Source organism: Rousettus aegyptiacus, unplaced genomic scaffold (assembly GCF_014176215.1).
Source record: "Rousettus aegyptiacus isolate mRouAeg1 unplaced genomic scaffold, mRouAeg1.p scaffold_m13_p_16, whole genome shotgun sequence".
Lineage (NCBI taxonomy): Eukaryota > Metazoa > Chordata > Mammalia > Chiroptera > Pteropodidae > Rousettus > Rousettus aegyptiacus.
Window position 1 is genome coordinate 54,423,904 of NW_023416291.1, and position 18,426 is coordinate 54,442,329.

Consider the following 18,426-nt stretch of genomic DNA (forward strand, 5'->3'; position numbering starts at 1 on the left):
GGCTCTCCTGTTCAATTCTCTCTCTGCCCCTGTGTCCTCCTCTCAGGGTCCAGCCCCGCTTCTGCCCCCAGGCCTTTGCACATGCTCCTCCTGCTGCCTGGACAGCTTGTCTCTCCTGGCCTGATGCCCCCCTCTCTCTGCTCAATGCCTGCTTTGGGCCACCCCGATCCCCCCGCCCCCCCCCAGGCTGCTTTATCCCTGAGCACCATTCCTTGCTATTTTACTGACCAAAGGCATTTCTTCCTGGCTCCATTGTCTGTCCCACAGGCTTGGTGCGTGGAAAGTGCTCGGTAAAACTAAGGGCACCGCGGGGTCTAACGTGGTCTGGAGGGTGTGACTGAAGGCACCGACCTCACGAGACCCTCTGGAAGGGGTGGGATGAGCAGGTGCCCTTGGACACCTGGGCTGCAGGCACGCCGCCTTCCCCCTCATGAGTGCGTCCCGTCTGGTTCCCGCCCCCACTGCCAGCCACCCTCCTGGGCCCCCTCTGCGAGTTCACTGCAACGAGCTCCAGCAGGCGTTAGGGGAAAAGGCGGGTAGGAGGCAGAGTGCAGAGCGTGCTACAGACCAGTGCACGTGTGTGCGCGCACGTGTGTGTGCGCGCACACATGCATGCGTGCAGTGTGCGCATGCGTGTGTGCAGTGCGTACGTGTGTGTGCTGTGTGCACGTGTGTGCACTGCATGTGTACATGTGTGTGCACATGCGCGTGCATGTGTGTGTGTGCGCATGCATGTGTGCACATGTGTGTGTGTTGGTAGGCCCTGTATTGTCTGGTACACGTTCCCCTGTAAGGACGCCCCAGATGCTGGCCATCGCGGCCAGGGCGCCGTGGGGGAGATTTTGATCTGGGTACTTTTTTTTTTATTGTGGTGAAACATGTACAACATAAACTTCGCCACCCTAACCACTGTTAAGGGCACAGCTCGGTGGCCTTAGGCACACTCACAGGTTGCGTAGCCGTCCCCACCACCCACCTCCAGGATTTTCTCACTGTCCCAAACTGACACTCTGTCCCCATTAAATATTAACTCCCTTCCCCTCCCCAGCCCCTGCCACCCACTGTCTACTCTCCATCTCTGTGCGTCTGACTCCTCCGGGGACCTCCCGTGAGCGGGGTCACGCAGGACGCGTCCTCCTGTGTCTGGCTGGTGTCACCGAGCACAGTGTCCCCCAGGCCGGTCACCGTAGGGGCAGGCCTCAGGACATCCGTTCCTCCCAAGGCCAAACGGTGTTCCGGTGTGGGAACAGACCACGCCCCGTCTTCCGTTCACCCGTCCATGGCCCCTGGGGGTGTGTTTGCCTTTGGCGGTCATGAGTCGTGCCTCCGTGAACTGCCGCGTGCAGGTGGGTCTCTGAGCAAGTCCCCGCCCCCAGGTTGCTGGGTTTGAAAGCAGTGGAGGCTGCCGGCTCATCTGGAGATGCTGTGTTAACGTTTGAGCAACTCCCAGACCTTCTGCCCAGGGCTACTCCCCCCTCACGCCCCTCCGCACACACCTATCCAATCCAGCGGGTCCTCCCCCGACTAGCTGACTCCAGATAACCATGTGATCCCAGCTTGGCCAATCAGGACTTCCCATCGCCTGGGCACAGTTGGTTGGGCAAAGACATGTGACTGAGGTTGAGCCCATCAGAACCTTCCCTGGAACTTTTGCTGCTTTTCTCGGGGGGGAAGTGCTGACCTTATTCTAGGCCTGGAGCTGGGGCACCATCCTTGTCTCCACAAGAGGGAGACTGTTGAGGAAAAAAGCAACGGGGGAGAATGGACGAAGTCCTGTGACCCTGTCCGAGGGTCCTGGATCCAGCCTAGCCTGAAACCAGCGGGACCGGCGGGGCTCACGAGGGGCGAGTCTGCACCCCAGAGGACACTGGGCAGTGTGTGGGGACATTTGTGGTGGTGAGGGGGCGCTCCTGACATGGAGTGGGTGGGGGCCGGAGATGCTGGTCCCAAACGTCAGTGGTGCTGGCGGGGGGCACCCCGAGTTAGACCTATCCCTGGGTCTTTCAGTTCCATGAGCAAAAAAGTCCCGTTAAACAAAGAAAGCCAGTTTCGCTTTCTGTGACTCGGCAGCGACAGCTCCTAACCAGCTTGGGAGGTGAGGCGTGAAGGGGGTTTTGCAGGCGCCTGGCGGGGGCCTCCGCCCTCTCGGAGCAGGACGCCCGTGAGGGGCCGACCACAGGCTGGGAGGGCACGGCTCGGGTCCTGTGCTGGGGCGACCTTCTCCGGGGCTCGGTTTGGGGTTCATAGGGAAGAGGCTGCACAGAGGGGTACCTGGCACTCACCTCCCTCATCGTCACCATCTCGCGTGTGTGGGGGGCACGCATCCCAGACACTCAGCCGTCACCTGGAATCCTCCGTCCCGGGACATCTTCCCTTCTCCCCGAATGCCCCTTTCCTGCCCCAGGATCCCATCCAGGACCCCACGTGACAGTCAGTCATCACATCTGCCGAGGCCCCCCTGGGCTGTGACGGGTTCTCAGACCTTCCTTGTTTATAAGGATCTGGACAGTCTTGAGGGGGACTGGTTGAGCAGCTTCTAGAATGTCCCTCGGTTGGGGTTTGTCTGGTGTTTTTCTCGGGGTTAGAGCAGGGTGATGGGTTCTGGGAGGTGGGCCCCGGAGGCGAGGTGCCTTTGTCACCCGGTCAGATCGAGGGTCCCCGCTGTCCACACAGCCAGCCACAGTCGGTGGGCGTGGAGACTCGAGAGCGGGCCTGTTGCCGTGAATCGGTTTTCTCATTTTCCCGTAAAGTCCTCACTGTGCCCCGAGCCCCAGTTCCAACACTTTGCACGTCGGGTCCCCTTGCACAGTCTCACAGGAAGCCCCCTGGGGAGGTACCGTGATGGTCCCCTTTCAGTCCGTGGGAGAACGGGCACAGAGAGGTTAAGCAACTTGCCTGGGGTCACACAGCTGGTGGTGGACAGGGCGGGGACCTGAACCCCACAAATCTTAACCCTGGTGCTCTGCTGATAAAGCTCTGCTCTGCTAGTCACCCTGGCAGCCCTGGGGGACACCGGCAGAGCAGCACAAGACAGAACACCCCGGAGCAGCCCCAGTACGCGCACTCCGTTTCTCACCCATCGGAACCCAGGTCCCAGGCTGGGGAGCTGGCTTCTCCCACAGCCGCTGGGGCCTGGACGTGAGTCAGCGGCTGTCCTGGAATTCCCCTGGGGCTGGGCACATCCAAGGTGAAGGCTCAGGAAGTCCCTGCGCAGGTGACATCAGCATTGGCGGGGGTGGGGGGTCAGCCCCAGGGAGGGCAGGGCTCCGGCCACCTCCTCGGACCCTAGCCCAGCACTCGCGCCACCAGCACGTGGGGGCCCGTCCCGCAGGCCTGTCCCACGCCTCAGGGCCAGGGAGCGTCGTGGGGTGGGCTCTGGGCCCCGCCCCTGGAGGCGCCCAGAAATGCCTTCTGGACTGACGTGTGGCCTCCCCTTCCCTCACCCCACCCCCACGTTCACCTGCACCTCCCCTGGTGCCAAGCCGAGTCCCCCTCTGGCTGGGCTGGGGGTGGCCTCACCGCCCAGCTCCCTGATGCTGACCCCCCAGGCCTTCGCACATGCCATGCTCCTGTCCCTGACTGTCCGTCCCCTCGGGGCTTGACTGGTGGACGGCAGGCCTTCCTTCTGGGCCCCGCTGGTACCCCAGCCTCAGGGCGCAGCCCGGACCAGGCCCGGGGTGCTGGGTCAGGCGTCACACTCAGTCCCCGCGGAGCCCCAGCCTCAGCGCAGGGGCGGGCGGACCTGCCTGTGCGGGGCGGATCTCAAACCCGTCGGACGGGTTGGCTGTTCCCTGAAGTTGTCTGGCTCGGAGGCGGCCTTGGCCTTGGCTGGACCTGCCAGGATCCCACTTGGGGCTCAGGCCAGGAAGGCGCCAAGGGAGCTGGGGCACCAGGCAGCGCTGTGGCCTGAGGACGCCTGGGGGCAAGTGGCAGGTGGGTCCGGGCACAGGGAGGGCGAGGTGGCCGGGCCAGGAGCGGCAGGCTTGGCGAGGGGAGGGGCTGTGGCCCGACAGAGGTTCTGACAGACTGACGGACGGGGAGAGGCAGGGAGAGACAGAGAGAGAGAGACAGGGGAGGGAAAGTGTCCCAGAGGGACAGGCCAGGGGGCACAGGCACGGCTTCTGCTCCGGCCTCGGTTTCCTCTTCCGCACCACGGGGAAGGGTCTGACTGGGACTAGGTAGGCAGAGCTGGGAGAGGGGCACCGAAGAAGGGGCGGAGCCGCGGCGGGGGGGGGGGCGGGGGGCGGGTCGCGAGGGGAAGTGGCCGCGGAAAGGAGAAGTGGCGCGCGACCGAGGCCCGGGAGCGGCCAGAGGGAGGACCTGCTCCCGCGGCTCGGGGACGCCGGGGCTTTCCAGGCCCGGGACAACAGGAAGCGGCTGCGTCCCCGCCCCCGTGCGGGCGGGGCCCACCTGCGCCGCCTCACCTGCCCAGGTCCGAGGGGGCCCTGCGCGGGGCGCGCGTCCCCCACCCGCCGGCTCGGGGACTGCGGGACGGGCCCAGCCCCGCAGCTCTCCCCAGCGGGAAAACTGAGACAGAGGATCTAATCAATGGCACCTCCCCCCAAAAATGGTAGCCCAAGAATCTCACGGAGGGCCCGTGGAGAAGCCCCGGGAGCACCCTGCCCTCCAGACTGTGTGAGGGCTTTCTGTTTGAAGTCATGGAAACTGCTGACTCGCAGCTGCCTGTCCTACCCTCTCCCATCGGTGCTGGGTCCCCTGACAGCGCCCCTTTAGCAGAGGGGACAGTGAGGCTCACAGGAAGGCAGCCGCTGCCACAGGCCTCCCGGGTGCGGCTCGGCGGCCCCGTGTCTTTCCGAGTGGTGTCTCCCCGCAGGCAGGTCGCCCGGTTTAGCCCATTAGAGTCCCGGAGTCCCGGTAGACATGAATTTCAGAGGCTGGAGGCCACTGCTTTAGGGGGCAGGTCCCAGATATCGCCAGGGAAGTCCAGACAATAAAGATTACCTTTGCTGTACCTGCCATTCAAATGTACTGGGGGTCCTGCATTTTATCTGGTGACTCTGCGTCCACGAGCCAGGTCACAGCCACCTGGGGGACATTTCAGGGGTCCCTACATTGACAGAGAAGGAGGCTCTTTGACCCCAGACGGCCTCACCAGACAGACCTCTGGCCTTGCGTGAGCCGATCCCCTCCTCAGACGGGGCCGTGGGTGCATGTGACTGTTGAATGTTCTCAAGTGACTCAGGTCCAGAAGCGTCCCCTGCAGATGTGCTAAGGGCCAAATACAAGGCACTGCCGGCTCAGCCGCCCGAACAGCCCAGGAGGCAGCCACTGTTAGCAGCACCCCCTCCACCTTCCAGGCTCAGAGAAGTCATGTCGCTTTCCCGGGTTGCACAGCACACGGGTGCAGCTGCACCAGGGCTGGGCCCGGAGCTCTGGGACCCTGTCCCTTCTGCGCTCCCAGGCTGCCTCTTGCGATTCCCTGGAAATCCCCGAATCTGACTAATTCCCTAGACATCCCCGGACTTGGCAGGCTCCTCCGTGCTGACACGGCTGGACCCACCCCTGCCTGGGCAGACTGCCCCCACTTGAGGCGAAATGACCCGTAAAGGCCTCGTGGTTTCCCGAGGGGGCCTGGCAGAGGGAGTCCATGCCGCAGTGACCTCTGGCTGGCTGCCGACCAGCTCTGTGCCTCAGTTTCCCCACCCACACCCCTGCTCGGTTTAATCTCTGCTGTCACCGTCTCGAAATTCTGAACCCTTTTGAACAAGGGGCACCACGTGGTGACTTTTCATTGGTCCCTACAAATCGCGTGGCTGGTGGTGTGGAAATACGTCCGGTCGCCCTCTGTCCCCCCAGTCGGCTTTTTCATCTCTGAATCTTCAGTGTCTATTACTCAGTTTGATGTCTCATTAGCACTTTTGGAATCAAGGTTATAACCCAAGTTGCCAAAAACTTACAGCTATCAAAGCAGAACCCACTCTGGATAAATCACAATTCCTCTCTGGGTCTCAGTTTCCCCATCTTCTCCATTGTGCTTGCGGGTTTGGGTCCAGAGAGTCTGAGGCCTGATTTTTGTAGGGCAGGCAGCTTTTAAGCATACTCTTCTCCCATACCAGACCAGGCCTTTGAACAGCTTTTATTCTTGGCCTGGGCTGCCCTTCCTAGCGACTGTCTGGCAAACTCCTACTTGAACTTCAAAGTGCCAGTATCAAGATCTTCTCCTCCCTCCAGCCCTCCATGATAACCCATGTGGAGATTTCACACCTCCCTGGGTTCCAGCTGGGAGTGTCTTGCCATGGCTCTGTCTCCCCTAGACTGGGAGCTTCCTGAGGCCAGGGCTGAGGACTGGGTTCTCCCTGGGGCCTCAGCTTTGCTCAGCTGGAGGCCAGGCACAGAGCAGCATTCATAAAAGTTTGTTGAATGAATAAGTAAGCACGTGGAGAGGTGACCTCTAGTTTCAGGGGGCTGGGTCAGGTGTTGGAGGCCTCTGGCTGATGGCGAGGTGTGTCCAGGGGACGGGTGGCGGCGCTTTCAATGTTGATGACCCATTTGGGGGGGAGGTGGTGCCTCCAGCACTAGATCTGTCTGAACTGGCCCAGGCCACCACCTGGTGGGTCCAGTGGGCTCCGGTCACAGGAAAGCTGCCAGCTGTGTCGGGGCCTGGTCCCACCCTCTTCCTGGCAGAGCGGCACATGCCGGCATCGTCCGCATCGGCCCCTGGAAGGTCTAACGCGGACAGAGCCCGCAGACCCGATTCCCGCGGCCCTGCCCAGGACGATCCTGCTCTCTCAGGGTGGCCCCGGGGTCTGACCCGATCCCCCGCGTGCCAGGCTCCGTGTTGGGAGCTCCAGGGTCCTGGAACTGCCCTCGCGAGGGGGAGACAGGGTAATGAGCCCACTGCCCTCGGCGGCAGGAAGTAAAGGAAGGGGCGTGCCGGGGGCGGCCAGGGACCTTTTCACAGGGTTTCCGGGAAGTCTCTGGCCTCCCCAGAGGCTTCCGAGGCAAGATCTGGGTCAGGGGAGGACCCCGAAGGTCAGGGGAGGGCGCCGCCCCGCGCGGAGGCCGGGCTGGAGCTGCGCCCCAGCTGCGGCGGACGCCGGGGCTCGAGGGCGGCGGGGGCGGCGGGGGTGGGGGGGCGGCTGGGGGGGCGGCGGGGGTCGCCCGCCTCCCGCCCGGCGTCCCCGGGGTCGCGGCCCCTCGCGCGGCTCGCCGGCCGGGCTGGCCCCGCCCCCGCCGCGGCGCTGCGCATGACCGGAAGTGCGGGTCCCTCAAATGGACCGGAACCCGGAACCCAGAGGCGCCCGGCCGTGGCGAAGCGCGGAGAGACGGAGGCGCCGCGGGCTCCGCGCCGGCCAGACCCGGGTCTGAGGTGAGGCGCGTCCGGCCCGCGCCCCGCCCGCCGCCGCCGCCGCGCGGCCCGAGCCGTGGCCCCCGCCCGCGCGGGCCCGGGCGGCCCGGGCGGGGCTCCGCGGTTCCGGGGCTCCGGGGCCGCGGGCGGGGGCAGCGGCGCGGCGCGTCCCCGCCCTCCTCGGCACCCCCTGACCCCGCCCTCTGGCGCGACCCTTCACCTCGGCTCCCCGCGGGGAACCCCCGGCCCCGCCCTCCTGGGCGACCCCCGACCCCGCCCGTCGGTGATTCCCTGACCCCTCCCTTCTTGTGACCCCCCCATCTCCGTGACCCCAGCTTCTCCCTTTCTGGAGGAGCCCTGATCTCTGCCGTCTCGGAGGCCCCCGCCCCCAGGCTCCTTGGGGATCCTGCCCCTTCCGCCTCTGTCCTTCCTCCCAGGACACCTTGCCTGGTGCCCTCCCCGTCCCCAGTGCTCCCATGGGGTGGGGGCCTTGCTGGTACTGGCAGAGCACGTGGAGGTGGGAGTGTCCCCGGGAGCTGGCGCTGGAACCTGGTGGCCAGAGATGGGCGAGGGTGGGGTGGGGGGTGGCAGCGCCGGCCCGCGCCCCAGAAGTGGGTGATGAGCAGCTAGTGTGGGTGGCCTGGAAGGCGAGGCTGCTGGGCGGGTCCTGCCCGCCAGTGCTGCTTCCCGCACCCAGAGCCGGAGGCCGGTGGGCCTGGAGGGACAGGGCGTGGACAGCCAGGCAGCAGCCCCGGGTGGCGGTGGGGTGTCTCCTGGCACATTTTGAAGGTCCCTGGGAAGGAAAAAGAACTGAGTCTGTAAAATGCATGTCTGGGGCAACCCCAGCTTCTGCTTCCCGGAACGCCTGCCCCGCGTCCTTCCCGCCTGTCCACGGCCCCCCTCTGGTGGGTTTGGTGCCGTCCTTTTGCACCCAGGACAGCGAGGGTGTCTGGTCGGAAGCCGGCTTGTGACAATGCTTGCGGGCAGTTTGGGGTCGTGGGAGCTACGTGGCGTGACAGGGGACAGAGGGGGCTGGTGTTGCACAGCGCGTAGCCGGGACCCTGCCTGGCTGCTGCCGGCACAGCCGGTCTCTCCCCGTGGCGCTTTGGGAAGGTTCAAGGAGAACAGGCCTGGGGCCACGGGCCCCAGAGGGAAGAAGGGCTGCTTGTCACAGGCAGTGAGACCCCAGAGTTGGTCAGAGGCCAGTCCGTTGGCAGCTGTAGGGCCGAGTCCCTCCTCCAGGCCAGGCAGCCCAGAGCTGGGCCTGAGACTGCAGGCGCTTGTCCCCGCTGGGCGCCCTTGTCCCCGGCTGTGGGGGGTGCTGTGCCCTTGAGGATCCTGCTAGCAGAGAGGTGCCCAGAGTCCCCGTTGTTGAGGCTGAGACCTGGGGCTTCAGCTGCCATCATATCTGCGTTCTCCCTCCTGGGCACCCTGGATTTTCCTAAGGAAGGCCCCAGACGTGGGTGGTGGCTGCTCGGGGCTGTCTGTTCAGTCTGTTCGGTCCCCCATAGTGCAGTCTGCCTCGAGTCGCAGTGGAGAACAGTGGCCATGAAAGCTGTACTGTTGGGCAGGTGTGCTGGGCAAGGGCGGGGCGGGGGGTGGGGCGAGGTGCAGGCGCCTGTCAGGCCTAGGAGACCGGGGAGCGGTGGACACTGTCCCCAGGGACAAGCTAGTGCGGGCCGGGACCGGGGGTGCTCTGGGATTTGGGGAGGCTTTTGTTTAACTGAGCACCTGAGCTGATGCCTGCTCACTCCTGCCCGGAGCCAGGCCTGCTTGAGTGTGTGTTGGGGGGATGGTTCCGCTGTGGCAGAGAGTGGGGAGCCCCCAGGCCCAGACAGGGGCTGGCTTTCCAGGGGAGGCAGTTGGCTTTGAGGTTGGGGAGGCTGCAGGTGACAGGTGGGCAGCCCAAGGCCAGTGCTCTCCAGCTGCCTGACCTTGGGCCAATCGCCGCTGCCACCTGGGGCAGCCAAGGCAGGACCCCCATAGCCCTGTCCCCCACTAAGGTGTGATCAGCCTAGCAGTGTCTCAGATGCTCCTGCAGCAGGGGCCGGCTGGAAACGCTGACCCAGCGTGGGGCTATGGCCGCGTGAGCGAGCTCGTCTGGGAATAAAGAGGCACTGTGTCCGGTCCCCAGAGGCCACCTCCCCCCAGGACAGCCTCCGCCTGATGAAGCCTTTATGGCCCCAGGCGGGGGTAACGTGATCTCAGAGTGTAAACAGAGCGCCAGGCTGACTCTGCGGAGTGCCGCAGCCCCCGTGGCACCAGCAGTGGCAGGTGTGCGCGTGTGCGCGTGTGCGCGTGCGTGTGGCGCGAGCGTGCGCACGTTCGTGTCCGTGTGTGCGCGTGTGTGCGTGTGGACACATGCGTCGTGTGTGTCGCGTGTGTGTGCTGTTGGTCACGGGCAGGCGTGGCGCGTCTCCAGCCACTCTTTCCACGGCCGAGGGCGCTGTGGTCAGCCTGCGGGGAGGCTGGGCGCGGCGGCTGCCGGTGGAGCTGGCACGCGGTCCCCAGTCCCAGTGCAGCCTGGTCTGTCCCCTGCTCAGCCCCACCCCCCACCCCCTGTTCCGCCCACTGGCGGACACGGCCTCAAGTCTTGGTGTCCGTGGGGCGCCCTGCGAGTGCGGGTCCCCGCCCCTAAGTGGAACCCTGTCCTCCCCCCCTCAGGCTGTGCCCACGTGAGGGGCTGGGCTGGGTCGGAAAGCAGACTTCTTCATCCTGCCACTGGTGACAGCCACCTGCGGTCGCCTGCTTCCCTTGCTGGGAGGTTGGGTCCCCTGCAGGCAGGCGGTGACTCAGGTGAGGGCCCAGACTGTGGTTTCTGGTCACTTGCTGCCCCGGGCTCTCCCTGGGAGGCAGAGGCTAGACCTGCTGAGTGTGTGTGTCCTACACGTGACGGCCCTCGATCACGTGACGCCTGTGAGACACGCCAGACCCACGAGGCCACACTGAATGATCCCACTTGGCCGGGGTGTCCCACACAGGCACGTCCACACACAGGAAGTGGCGGAGTGGTTGTCGGGGGCTGGGGAGGGGGAGGGGTGAGCGCCGAGGGGCACAGGGCTGCCTTTGGGGCGACGGAATGTTGGGGAGCTCTGAACGTGCTCATGCCACTGAGGCATGTCCTCTAGCCGTGAGTGTGGCACGTGAACTGTCCCCATGAAACGAAGAGTCAGAAGGGAAAGCTAAGGGACCAGGGCCTGTCCTCGCCCCCCGCTGCCCGTGCCGTGGCCCCCGCGTGCGGCCCCCACCGCCGGTCACGCGCGGGCGCCGGGCGGCCTGCAGCGTCTTCTCACGGGCGCCCCGCTGCTCTCCACAGAGGCCGCCAAGCCACGCCGGGTGGCCCTCCCTCCAGACCGGGCCCCGTGGGGGCGCCCTGGCCTCCGCCCGTCCCCTGCAGAGCGAACCCCACGCGAGGCTGAAGCAGACCTGCTGCCCGCGCCCCCAGGGCTTGCCCAAGCGACTGAAGGTGGTCACCACATTTCCCAGGTGTCCACCCTGAGGGTCAAAGGCTGTGGACACAGGAAGCTGGGCCAGGGCTGGTCCAGGGGCCAGTAAACTTTTATGGCCCTGACTTACCTTCCAGGCCTCAGAGGTGACTTGGAGGCCCTGGGAGTCCCCAGCCTCTCACGCCCTGTGGCCCGAGGCTCTGAGACCCCAGAGGGTGAGGAGAGGCTGGCCCCAGCGGGACAGGCCAGGTGTGGGACAGGATGGCCCCTCATGCCCTCATCTGTCCCTGGGGATGCAGCTCTGCCCTGGAAGCTGTGGCGTGGGGGTGGAGCACCCCCACCCCCGGCTGGGTCTGAGCTTGGTGCTGGCAGCACAGGGCATGGGGGCCCTCGGGGGGTCACCCGCGAGTCCGGGAGCTGGCCTGTCCAGCAGCGTGTTGGGGGTTTTCACTAGAGCTGAGCCCTCCAGGAGCTCAGCCCACTACTTTGGGGGGCTCAGGATGAGTGAGACCCCAGGTGGATGTGGGGGGCTGTCAGGGACAGCCTTGGGGATCCTGGGTGCTGACGGGCAGCAGGGCCTCGGCACTGTGGGAATCTGGTGGGAGGCGCTGCTCAGGGAGGGCTGGGCGTGACTGCCGGACCTCCGGCTTTGAGAAATCAGGGGCTGCCCCCCAAATCCAGGCCTGCCGCTTGTCTTGAAAAACCAGCCTGTCTAGAAGCCTGGGCCGCCCGCATTCCTGAGCCCCATAGTCCCCCACTGCTTGGCCCCTCGTGGGCCCTGGGGAGGTTCCTGAGAGGGGCCCACATCCCCATAGCCTGTCACTGTGTGGGCCGGCGCCTGCTGCCCACTGGCCCACGGGCTAGGGAGCTGTGTTCTCGCTCACTGGTATCCCCAGAGCCACCCTATCCTGGTCTTGAGGCTTGGGATGTGGGACCTCATGATGCAGAGAAGTCTTGCAGACGGGGCCAAGCTGAGAACCCTGAGGCGGGGGCGATCGTGGATTCCTGGGGATCCAGGTCCTCACAAGCAGAGGACGTCCTCCACTGGACGCTGGAGGGGAGCGGGAGGCCGGGCTGTGGGCCTGGGGTAGCACGTGCGGGGGACACGGCCGGGCGGCCTCCAGGAGGGGCACCCGGCCATGCCGGCAGCTGCGCGAGCAGTCGCGCGCCCGAGCGTGCAGCGTGGCGCCCAGCCGGGGGTCCGGTCCCGCCCCGTAGCGCCCTGTGGGGACCTGCGTGTGCCATTTTAACCCGCCAGGCTGTGGTCACCCGACTCAGCAGCAGAAGTGGGTCCAGGCTCCGTCGGCGGGTCTTGTGGCTCCTGCTCCTGCGATTTGGGGGTCTCTGCCTTCTTCCCAGAGGGGGCACGGAGTCTAGCCCTGCTTGGGGAGTGCTCCAGCAAGGTCACTGTCCGCGAGCTCAGCCCGAGCCTGGGGACCTCCTCCCGCAGGACACTGTGCCCTTCGGGCTCGGACGAAGGTCCTTGTGATGTTCTCGGCACCGAGCTGGACCGAAGGAGCCTGCGGAGGCCGCCGATTGGCCAGGCATCCGGCCGGGGGCAGCCCCAGCCGCCATCCCGCTCAGGGCTCTCCGGGGAGCTGGGTGGAGTGACTGCCGTGCAGGCTGGCCCGAGGCACACCCGACGTCAGACGGGCGACGGGCCGGGAGCGAGTCGAAGGGGGGCGCCCCCCCCCCACGGACCGCGGGTGGACTGCGCGCGTCGGCATCAGGGGGCCACGGAGTCAGCGTCAGGGCCTTGGGCTTAGCATTGGCGCGGGGGAGGAGGACGCGGGGGTCACAGGAGGCCCCCGGCTCCGTGTGTCTGAGGCCACAGACCCGCAAGGCCGGTCCCTGGACGGAAGCTGCCGTGTCCGCGCAAGCTCGGGGCCCCCGGTGTCCAGGTGCTTCACGGAGCACCCGCCTCCCCACACGGCCATTGGAACCTCGTCGTTCCGCCTTGCCCCACCTGGGGCTGTCGGGGCCGCTGCCCGGCCCGCTGGTCTGCGGACCTGCGGTCAGCAGAGGCATTGGCCGGAGCCAGCCAGCCGCGGGCGACCCAGACCGGTGTCCCGGAGCCCAGCCGCGGGCGACCCAGACCGGTGTCCCGGAGCCCAGCCGCGGGCGACCCAGACCGGTGTCCCGGAGCCCAGCCGCGGGCGACCCAGACCGGTGTCCCGGAGCCCAGCCGCGGGCGACCCAGACCGGTGTCCCGGAGCCCAGCCGCGGGCGACCCAGACCGGTGTCCCGGAGCCCAGCCGCGGGCCGTCTCCTCTGCACACACGCTCGTTGCTCCAGACGTCGCTCCCCGCCGTGGGCTCGGTGCTGCCCCCCGGGGCAGCGTCTCCCGGTGGCCGCCCGTCTGTCCCGAGTGGGGTGCGGCCGGGGGCGGGCGGTGGGCACTCACGCGCCGCTGCTCTCTTCTTGGGCCCCGCCTGTCCCTGGGTGGCACGCGGGGTGCCTGCGGGTGCCCTGTCGCCAGCCCCCGGGGCGTCCGGCTCTGCTGCTTTCACTCTGGGGTCAGGCATGAGTGGTCGCCCCCAGCCCAGGGCCACCTCCGATCACTGTCTGCTCGGCCAGGCGTTGACAGTGCCAGGGCTGGGGTGTCCGCTGAGCAGCCCCCCGGCTCGGCTCTTCAAAGGAGCTGTTGGTCGGCCATCCTGCTGGGTGGGGTGGCCGCCTGGTGCCCCAGCCTGGGTGCGAGGGACAGGGGCTCACGTCCAGCAGGACAGGAGGCTTTGCAAGAGGTGGCTTTGGGGGAAGCAGGTGAGCCTAGCCCCGGTGGGGACCTGTAGAGGCGGAGGGTCCTGCCGGCCACCTCTCACTGTGTGTCTGAGCCCTGGCCTCTGCATTCTGCAGTGGGGCTTCCTTGTCCCCGCCCAGACACCCCCTGGGCCTGGCAGCCCGAGGTCACACGCGTGGTGCCTGCCTGACCTGGTGGCAGTGCCCCCGCCTGCCGGCCGCCAGGCGTCACTGGGATTCGGGCCGAAGGTCAGGGCAGCTCCCACTGGGTTTGCCACCTCCCGCTGTCCAAGTCTGCGGAGGCAGCTGTGCCACCAGCCACACGCTGGGTGGCTTAGACCATGGGGACCTGCGCCCTCCTGGTCTTGGAGGCCAGATGTTCAGAGACTAGGGCGTGGCAGGGCAGAGCTCGCTCTGCAGGCTCCGGGTGGTCCTTCCTGCCCCCCCCCCCACTCCTGGAGGCTCCCACGTCCCTTAGCTTGTGGCCGCCTCACTCAGGTCTCTGCCTGTCTTGCTGTGGCCCCTCTCATCCTCGTGACTGTCCAGCCCTCACTCCTGTAAGGCAGTGGGCTGCTCCAGCATGACCTGGTCTCCACCAATCCCGCCTGTAGAGACCCCGTTTACTGATGAGGGTCGGCTCGCAGGTCCCCGACAGATGTGAGTTTGAGGGACAACCCCCTGCAGCACGGGGCCTTCTCCGAATCCCTGGTCCCTGCTGGTTCTCGGGCCCAGGGTCTCCCCTTTTCCCCGCCTTCTCCTGTGGTCCCACCCCGAGACCCCCGGCCTCAGTGGTCAGTACATGAGAGGTGGGCCTCTGAGACTGAGGGAAACAGCTACCACACCCCCAAGACCCTCACCTCCTTTGTCCTCGGGGAGCCTACTCACAGAGGTGGCTGTCCAGGTGCATGCCCCTTTGTGGGTCCCAGGGGAGCTAAGCTGTGCCCACCAGCCCAGGCCGGCCACTGGGTCTCACCCGCGCTGAGCTCGCCCTCCCTCAGCCCGTGCAGGATGTCCCCACTCCTGCCCTGCCAGGGCCCCCCACTGGGCACTGACCGCAGGCCGGCTCCAACCCACGAGGTGCGGAGGGGGCTCCCCCACCCATAGTGCTACGGCCTCCACGGACGGCCCTTCCCCCAGAGGGTCCTGTCAGCCAGATCGGCCGGACCAGGCCCACTCTGCTCCTGTCCTGGTCTCAGCTCAAGGCAGGGGTGGCTGGAGAGGCTGCCGTCCTGTACCCCTGAGAGGCCAGCAGGTCCCTGCCATCTAGACACGTGGTTCTGGGGCTCAGCCTTGCCCTGTCTTGGCAGGACAGGGATGAGACAGCGGGCGGCTGGCTCAGTGTGTTGGGGGCTGAGCCGCCAGCTCATCGCGGGGTGAGGCCCTCGGCCTGCCCTGGGGCATCGGCCCCGCGGTGAGGTCTGGCCTGGGTGACGGAGGCTGGGGTGCGTCCCGGAGCCAGGCTCTCCCAGCTGCCGGCCTGTCCCCACCTCTCACCCCGATGGTCCCGTCTGGGCGCCGGGCCTTTGGTCTGTCTCCCACAGTGACTCGCGTGACGGCCCTGTCTCGGGAAACCCTGCCAACGTGAATCACCATGTGCGCAGGCCCCTCGAGGGCACCTGTGTCCCACCCATCCCCAGATGTGCGTCTCCAGGGGCTCCTGGGCCTGGCCTTCAGGCCGAGACCCCACCCGGTGCCCCCTGGGGTCCTGCCAGGCCGCCGGAAGTGCCTGGGGGCGTGGGTCAGCAGAGGCCTCAGCGTGAGTGGCGGCCAGGCCGGGCTGCATCTGCGGGCCGGGGGAGCAGGAAGCCTGAGGCTGTGGGGGCGCCGGGGCCAGGAGGGGGGCGGTGGGTGCACGTCTGCCTCCTCGCCGGCCCCTGACCCGCTTCCTGTCCCGGACGTGCCCGTTGCGGACGCGCCGTGTAAACGGCGCCGCGAGGCCCCGTGTGTCCAGGGTCCGTCCACGTCGCGGCGAGCGTCGTCGTCCCCCCCATGGCCGAGTGACGCTCCCCGGTGTGGACGGGCACCGTCTGTGTCCGTCACCCGCCCGCGGACGCCTGGGCGCGGGTTCGTGAGGACGCGCGTCTCCGTGTCTCTGGGCCGCGGGACCCGTGGTGGCCGCCTCGGCGTTCGAGGCGCTGCCGGCTCCCGGTGCCCGCCGCGTGCTCCGTCGGCCCTGACCCGGCCGCCCGCTGCCCCGCTTGTCGCGTGGCCGTGTCGTAGTCCGCGCCCCGCCCCGGGTCCGGATCTCACTGCTCTGCTGGCCGAGAAGCCTTCCGGGACCCCCGAGGCGCACGCCTGGCCCCGCTTCTGCACAGGGAGGACGCAGCGCCCGCTTTCCGTCCCCCGGCGCCCTCCCTGTTGCCACAGGCCTCTCCGAAGGGAGGCGAGGCGCGGACGGGGGCCGAGGCTGCAGCGCCTGACCACGGGCTCCCGGGGCGGGCTGTGGGCTCGGCTGGCCCAGGACTGGGAGGGGGAGGCAGGGCCGGGCTCGCTGCTGCCGGGGTCCCTGGGCACAGTGTCCTGAGGACTGCCCAGGACCCTGGGAGCCCCCTCGGTTCCCCCACGGTCACGGGCTCTGACGCTGCTTTCCGGCGAGCCGCCGAGGCCTGGGCTGCAGAGCAGAGAAGCACCTGGGGCGAGCCTTGCTCAGGGACAGTCGGCTCAGGGACAGTCTGCCAGGGTTTGCGGGGGGGGGGCAGGGGGGGAAGGGGCGGGATCGCTCGGACAGGCCTGAGCAGTCCCTGCAGAGGAGGGAGGGGGTGAGAGCAAGCCGGTGCCTAGCTCCACGGAGCTTCAGAGCTTCGTGGAGAAGTGGTTCCCAGCCTCCTTCTGCCCAGGTGTTAGGGGCAGACCTCCTTCGAGGGGTGTCCCCCAGTCCAGGCGCTTCCTGGGGCCTCCGTGAAGGCAGCCGTTGGTTACGTGGCCCCCAGTTTGCAGGGCTGGCGGGCCGGTCGGCACCCCGACCACTTGCTCTTCAGGTGAGCAGGCAGGTGGGGCTGGGGTGCCGTAGCCACCTGCGCCCCAGTGCTGGGCTCTCGGGCCGTTGGCCCGGCTCCAGGACTGTGGTCAGGACCCAGCCTTTGCCCGCCAGCCGCTAGCCTGGGCTCCGCGAGGGCCTCGGGGAGCCTGGAGGGCACAGGCTGGAGGTGGCCGTGCCTCTGAGGGTCCAGGCCAGTGGAGGCCGTGGGAAGTGGCGTCCCGCCAGCAGGCAGCCCAGTGGCCGGGCTGACCGCAAGGCTGGAGCAGAGTGGACTGTGGGATGAGGGGCGCCGGCGCCCCCGCCCCCCGGGATTGCGCAAGCAGCTGCGCCTGCGATTACTGGAAGCCCAGGGTTTCTTCACCCGGGCTTGGCTGGGAGTGGCGGCCGCCTCCCCTTCCTGCCTCCCGGGTGATTAACTTCCCAGCGGCTCTGCTCAGGGCCGCAGGGGGCGGGGCCCGGGTTGGGGGCGCTGTCACAGGCCACAGGGCCGATGGAAATCTTGGGGGGCAGGGGGCAGCCCCCGTGGCTTTTCCTAGCCCTGAGGAACAGGACCGTTTTCAGTGGGGATGCTGTGTGTCCTTACCCTGAACCAGGTCAGAGAGCTCCTCCTGGCCCAGCTTGCCCCCATCCCCCTGGGACCCTCTGGCAGGGCTCTCCTGGGTGCCCAGGGGCGGGGCTGGCCAGTTGGACTCTGCCTCCCAGCCAGACGACCTGCACACAGAGCCAGGTGCCTGGAAGTCACTCCTCAGCCCTGCTGATCACACCGGAGTTCCCAGAGCTCATGGCTTTCTCCGTGGGTGTCAGGAGCATCCCGCTCCTTGGGCTGACGTTACTCCTTATTCGGTGGGGGCCAGGGCCAGAGATGCTGCTGTAATCAGCAGGAGGGAATGAGGTGGGGGCGGCTAGCCGCGTTGAAGGGGCTGCGCTCATCCCCCGGGGCCAGGCCCCGTGTCGGGGGGTGGGGGGAGTTGGCTGGGTGGTAGGTGGGGCCTTCTGTGGGCTTGCAGCATGGCGACAATTGGGGCTCCTGCCTTGTGGCTGAGCGGGTCCCCCTTCTTTGACAGCCCCGGGGTGAGGCTGAGAACAGAGGGGGACCCCCAGCAGCACTGCGATGTTGGGTGCACCTCAGTGCACACCCCTCTACTAGGATGAGTTTGGGGTGATATGTGGGGTCTAGTCCATGGGGTCTTGCCAGCTGAGCCAGAGCCTGGGGGGCCCTGACTGATCCCACTTCCACTGTCCCATGTCCCCGAGGAGGGGCTTCACCTGTGGGGTCAGGGCGACCTCAGGACACGCTGTGTCTCTCCCCAGGCCAGGATGCCTCCACCTCGGAGCAAGAAGCCCAGATAGACGCCCCTGCGGCCCGGGTCGAGGGGGCGCCCGATGCTGGCAGTGGGGCCGCCATGGACAGCGAGTTCCCACAGCGCGAGGCCCCGCCGGCCGGCAGCGTCCTCTACAGCCCGCCGGCCCTGCAGAGCCCTCTGCAGGTGAGTCTCGGCCCCCGGGCTGGCTCGGGGGGCGGGGGCCCCCGCCTTTGTGCCTCTCGCCCACAAGCCACGAGGCGTCTTTTGCTAAGGCCACGGCTGGCCCTCGGGGACCCGCCCAGCTGCCATCTTCACCCATCCGGGACCTCGGGGGCTGGGACGCCCGCGACGGATCGTGGCTGTTTATTTTTCTTCGGTGTGTTTTGTTTGATAATTTAATGGACTGTTTTTTTAGGTAGTTCTCGATTTGTAGGAAAATTGTAGCATTCCCATGGGCCCCTGCCACACTCTCCCTCTTGCCTTAAGAGTGAGTGAGCTACATTGTTGCAGTGATGAGCTGATACCGATACATTGTCATCCACTCGAGCCCACCGTGCCGTGGGGGTTCTCCCTCCGTGCTGGACGCGCTGCGGTTGGGACAAACATACGAGGACCTGCGTCCATAGTCACAGCGTCGTGCAGAGCAGC

The 18,426-nt window shown here is 67.1% G+C and overlaps 1 protein-coding gene across 6 annotated transcripts in view; it reads left to right on the top strand.

The window, feature by feature from the left end:
- The first annotated feature begins 3,649 nt into the window (after nt 1-3,649).
- SBNO2 (strawberry notch homolog 2) overlaps nt 3,650-18,426 on the top strand; it is a 40,668-nt gene continuing 25,891 nt past the window's right edge. For 2 of the 6 annotated variants that reach the window (XM_036234231.1, XM_036234235.1), the window contains exons 1-2: nt 8,923-10,105; nt 17,786-17,961. In XM_036234231.1, the coding sequence (XP_036090124.1) occupies nt 9,487-10,105; nt 17,786-17,961 (795 nt within the window). In that variant the 5' untranslated portion in view covers nt 8,923-9,486. Of the gene's footprint in view, nt 3,934-6,438; nt 6,847-7,192; nt 7,331-8,921; nt 10,106-17,785; nt 17,962-18,426 lie in introns of those variants that run through there. The other 4 variants (XM_036234234.1, XM_036234233.1, XM_016126621.2 and 1 more) reach the window with 4 other exon arrangements.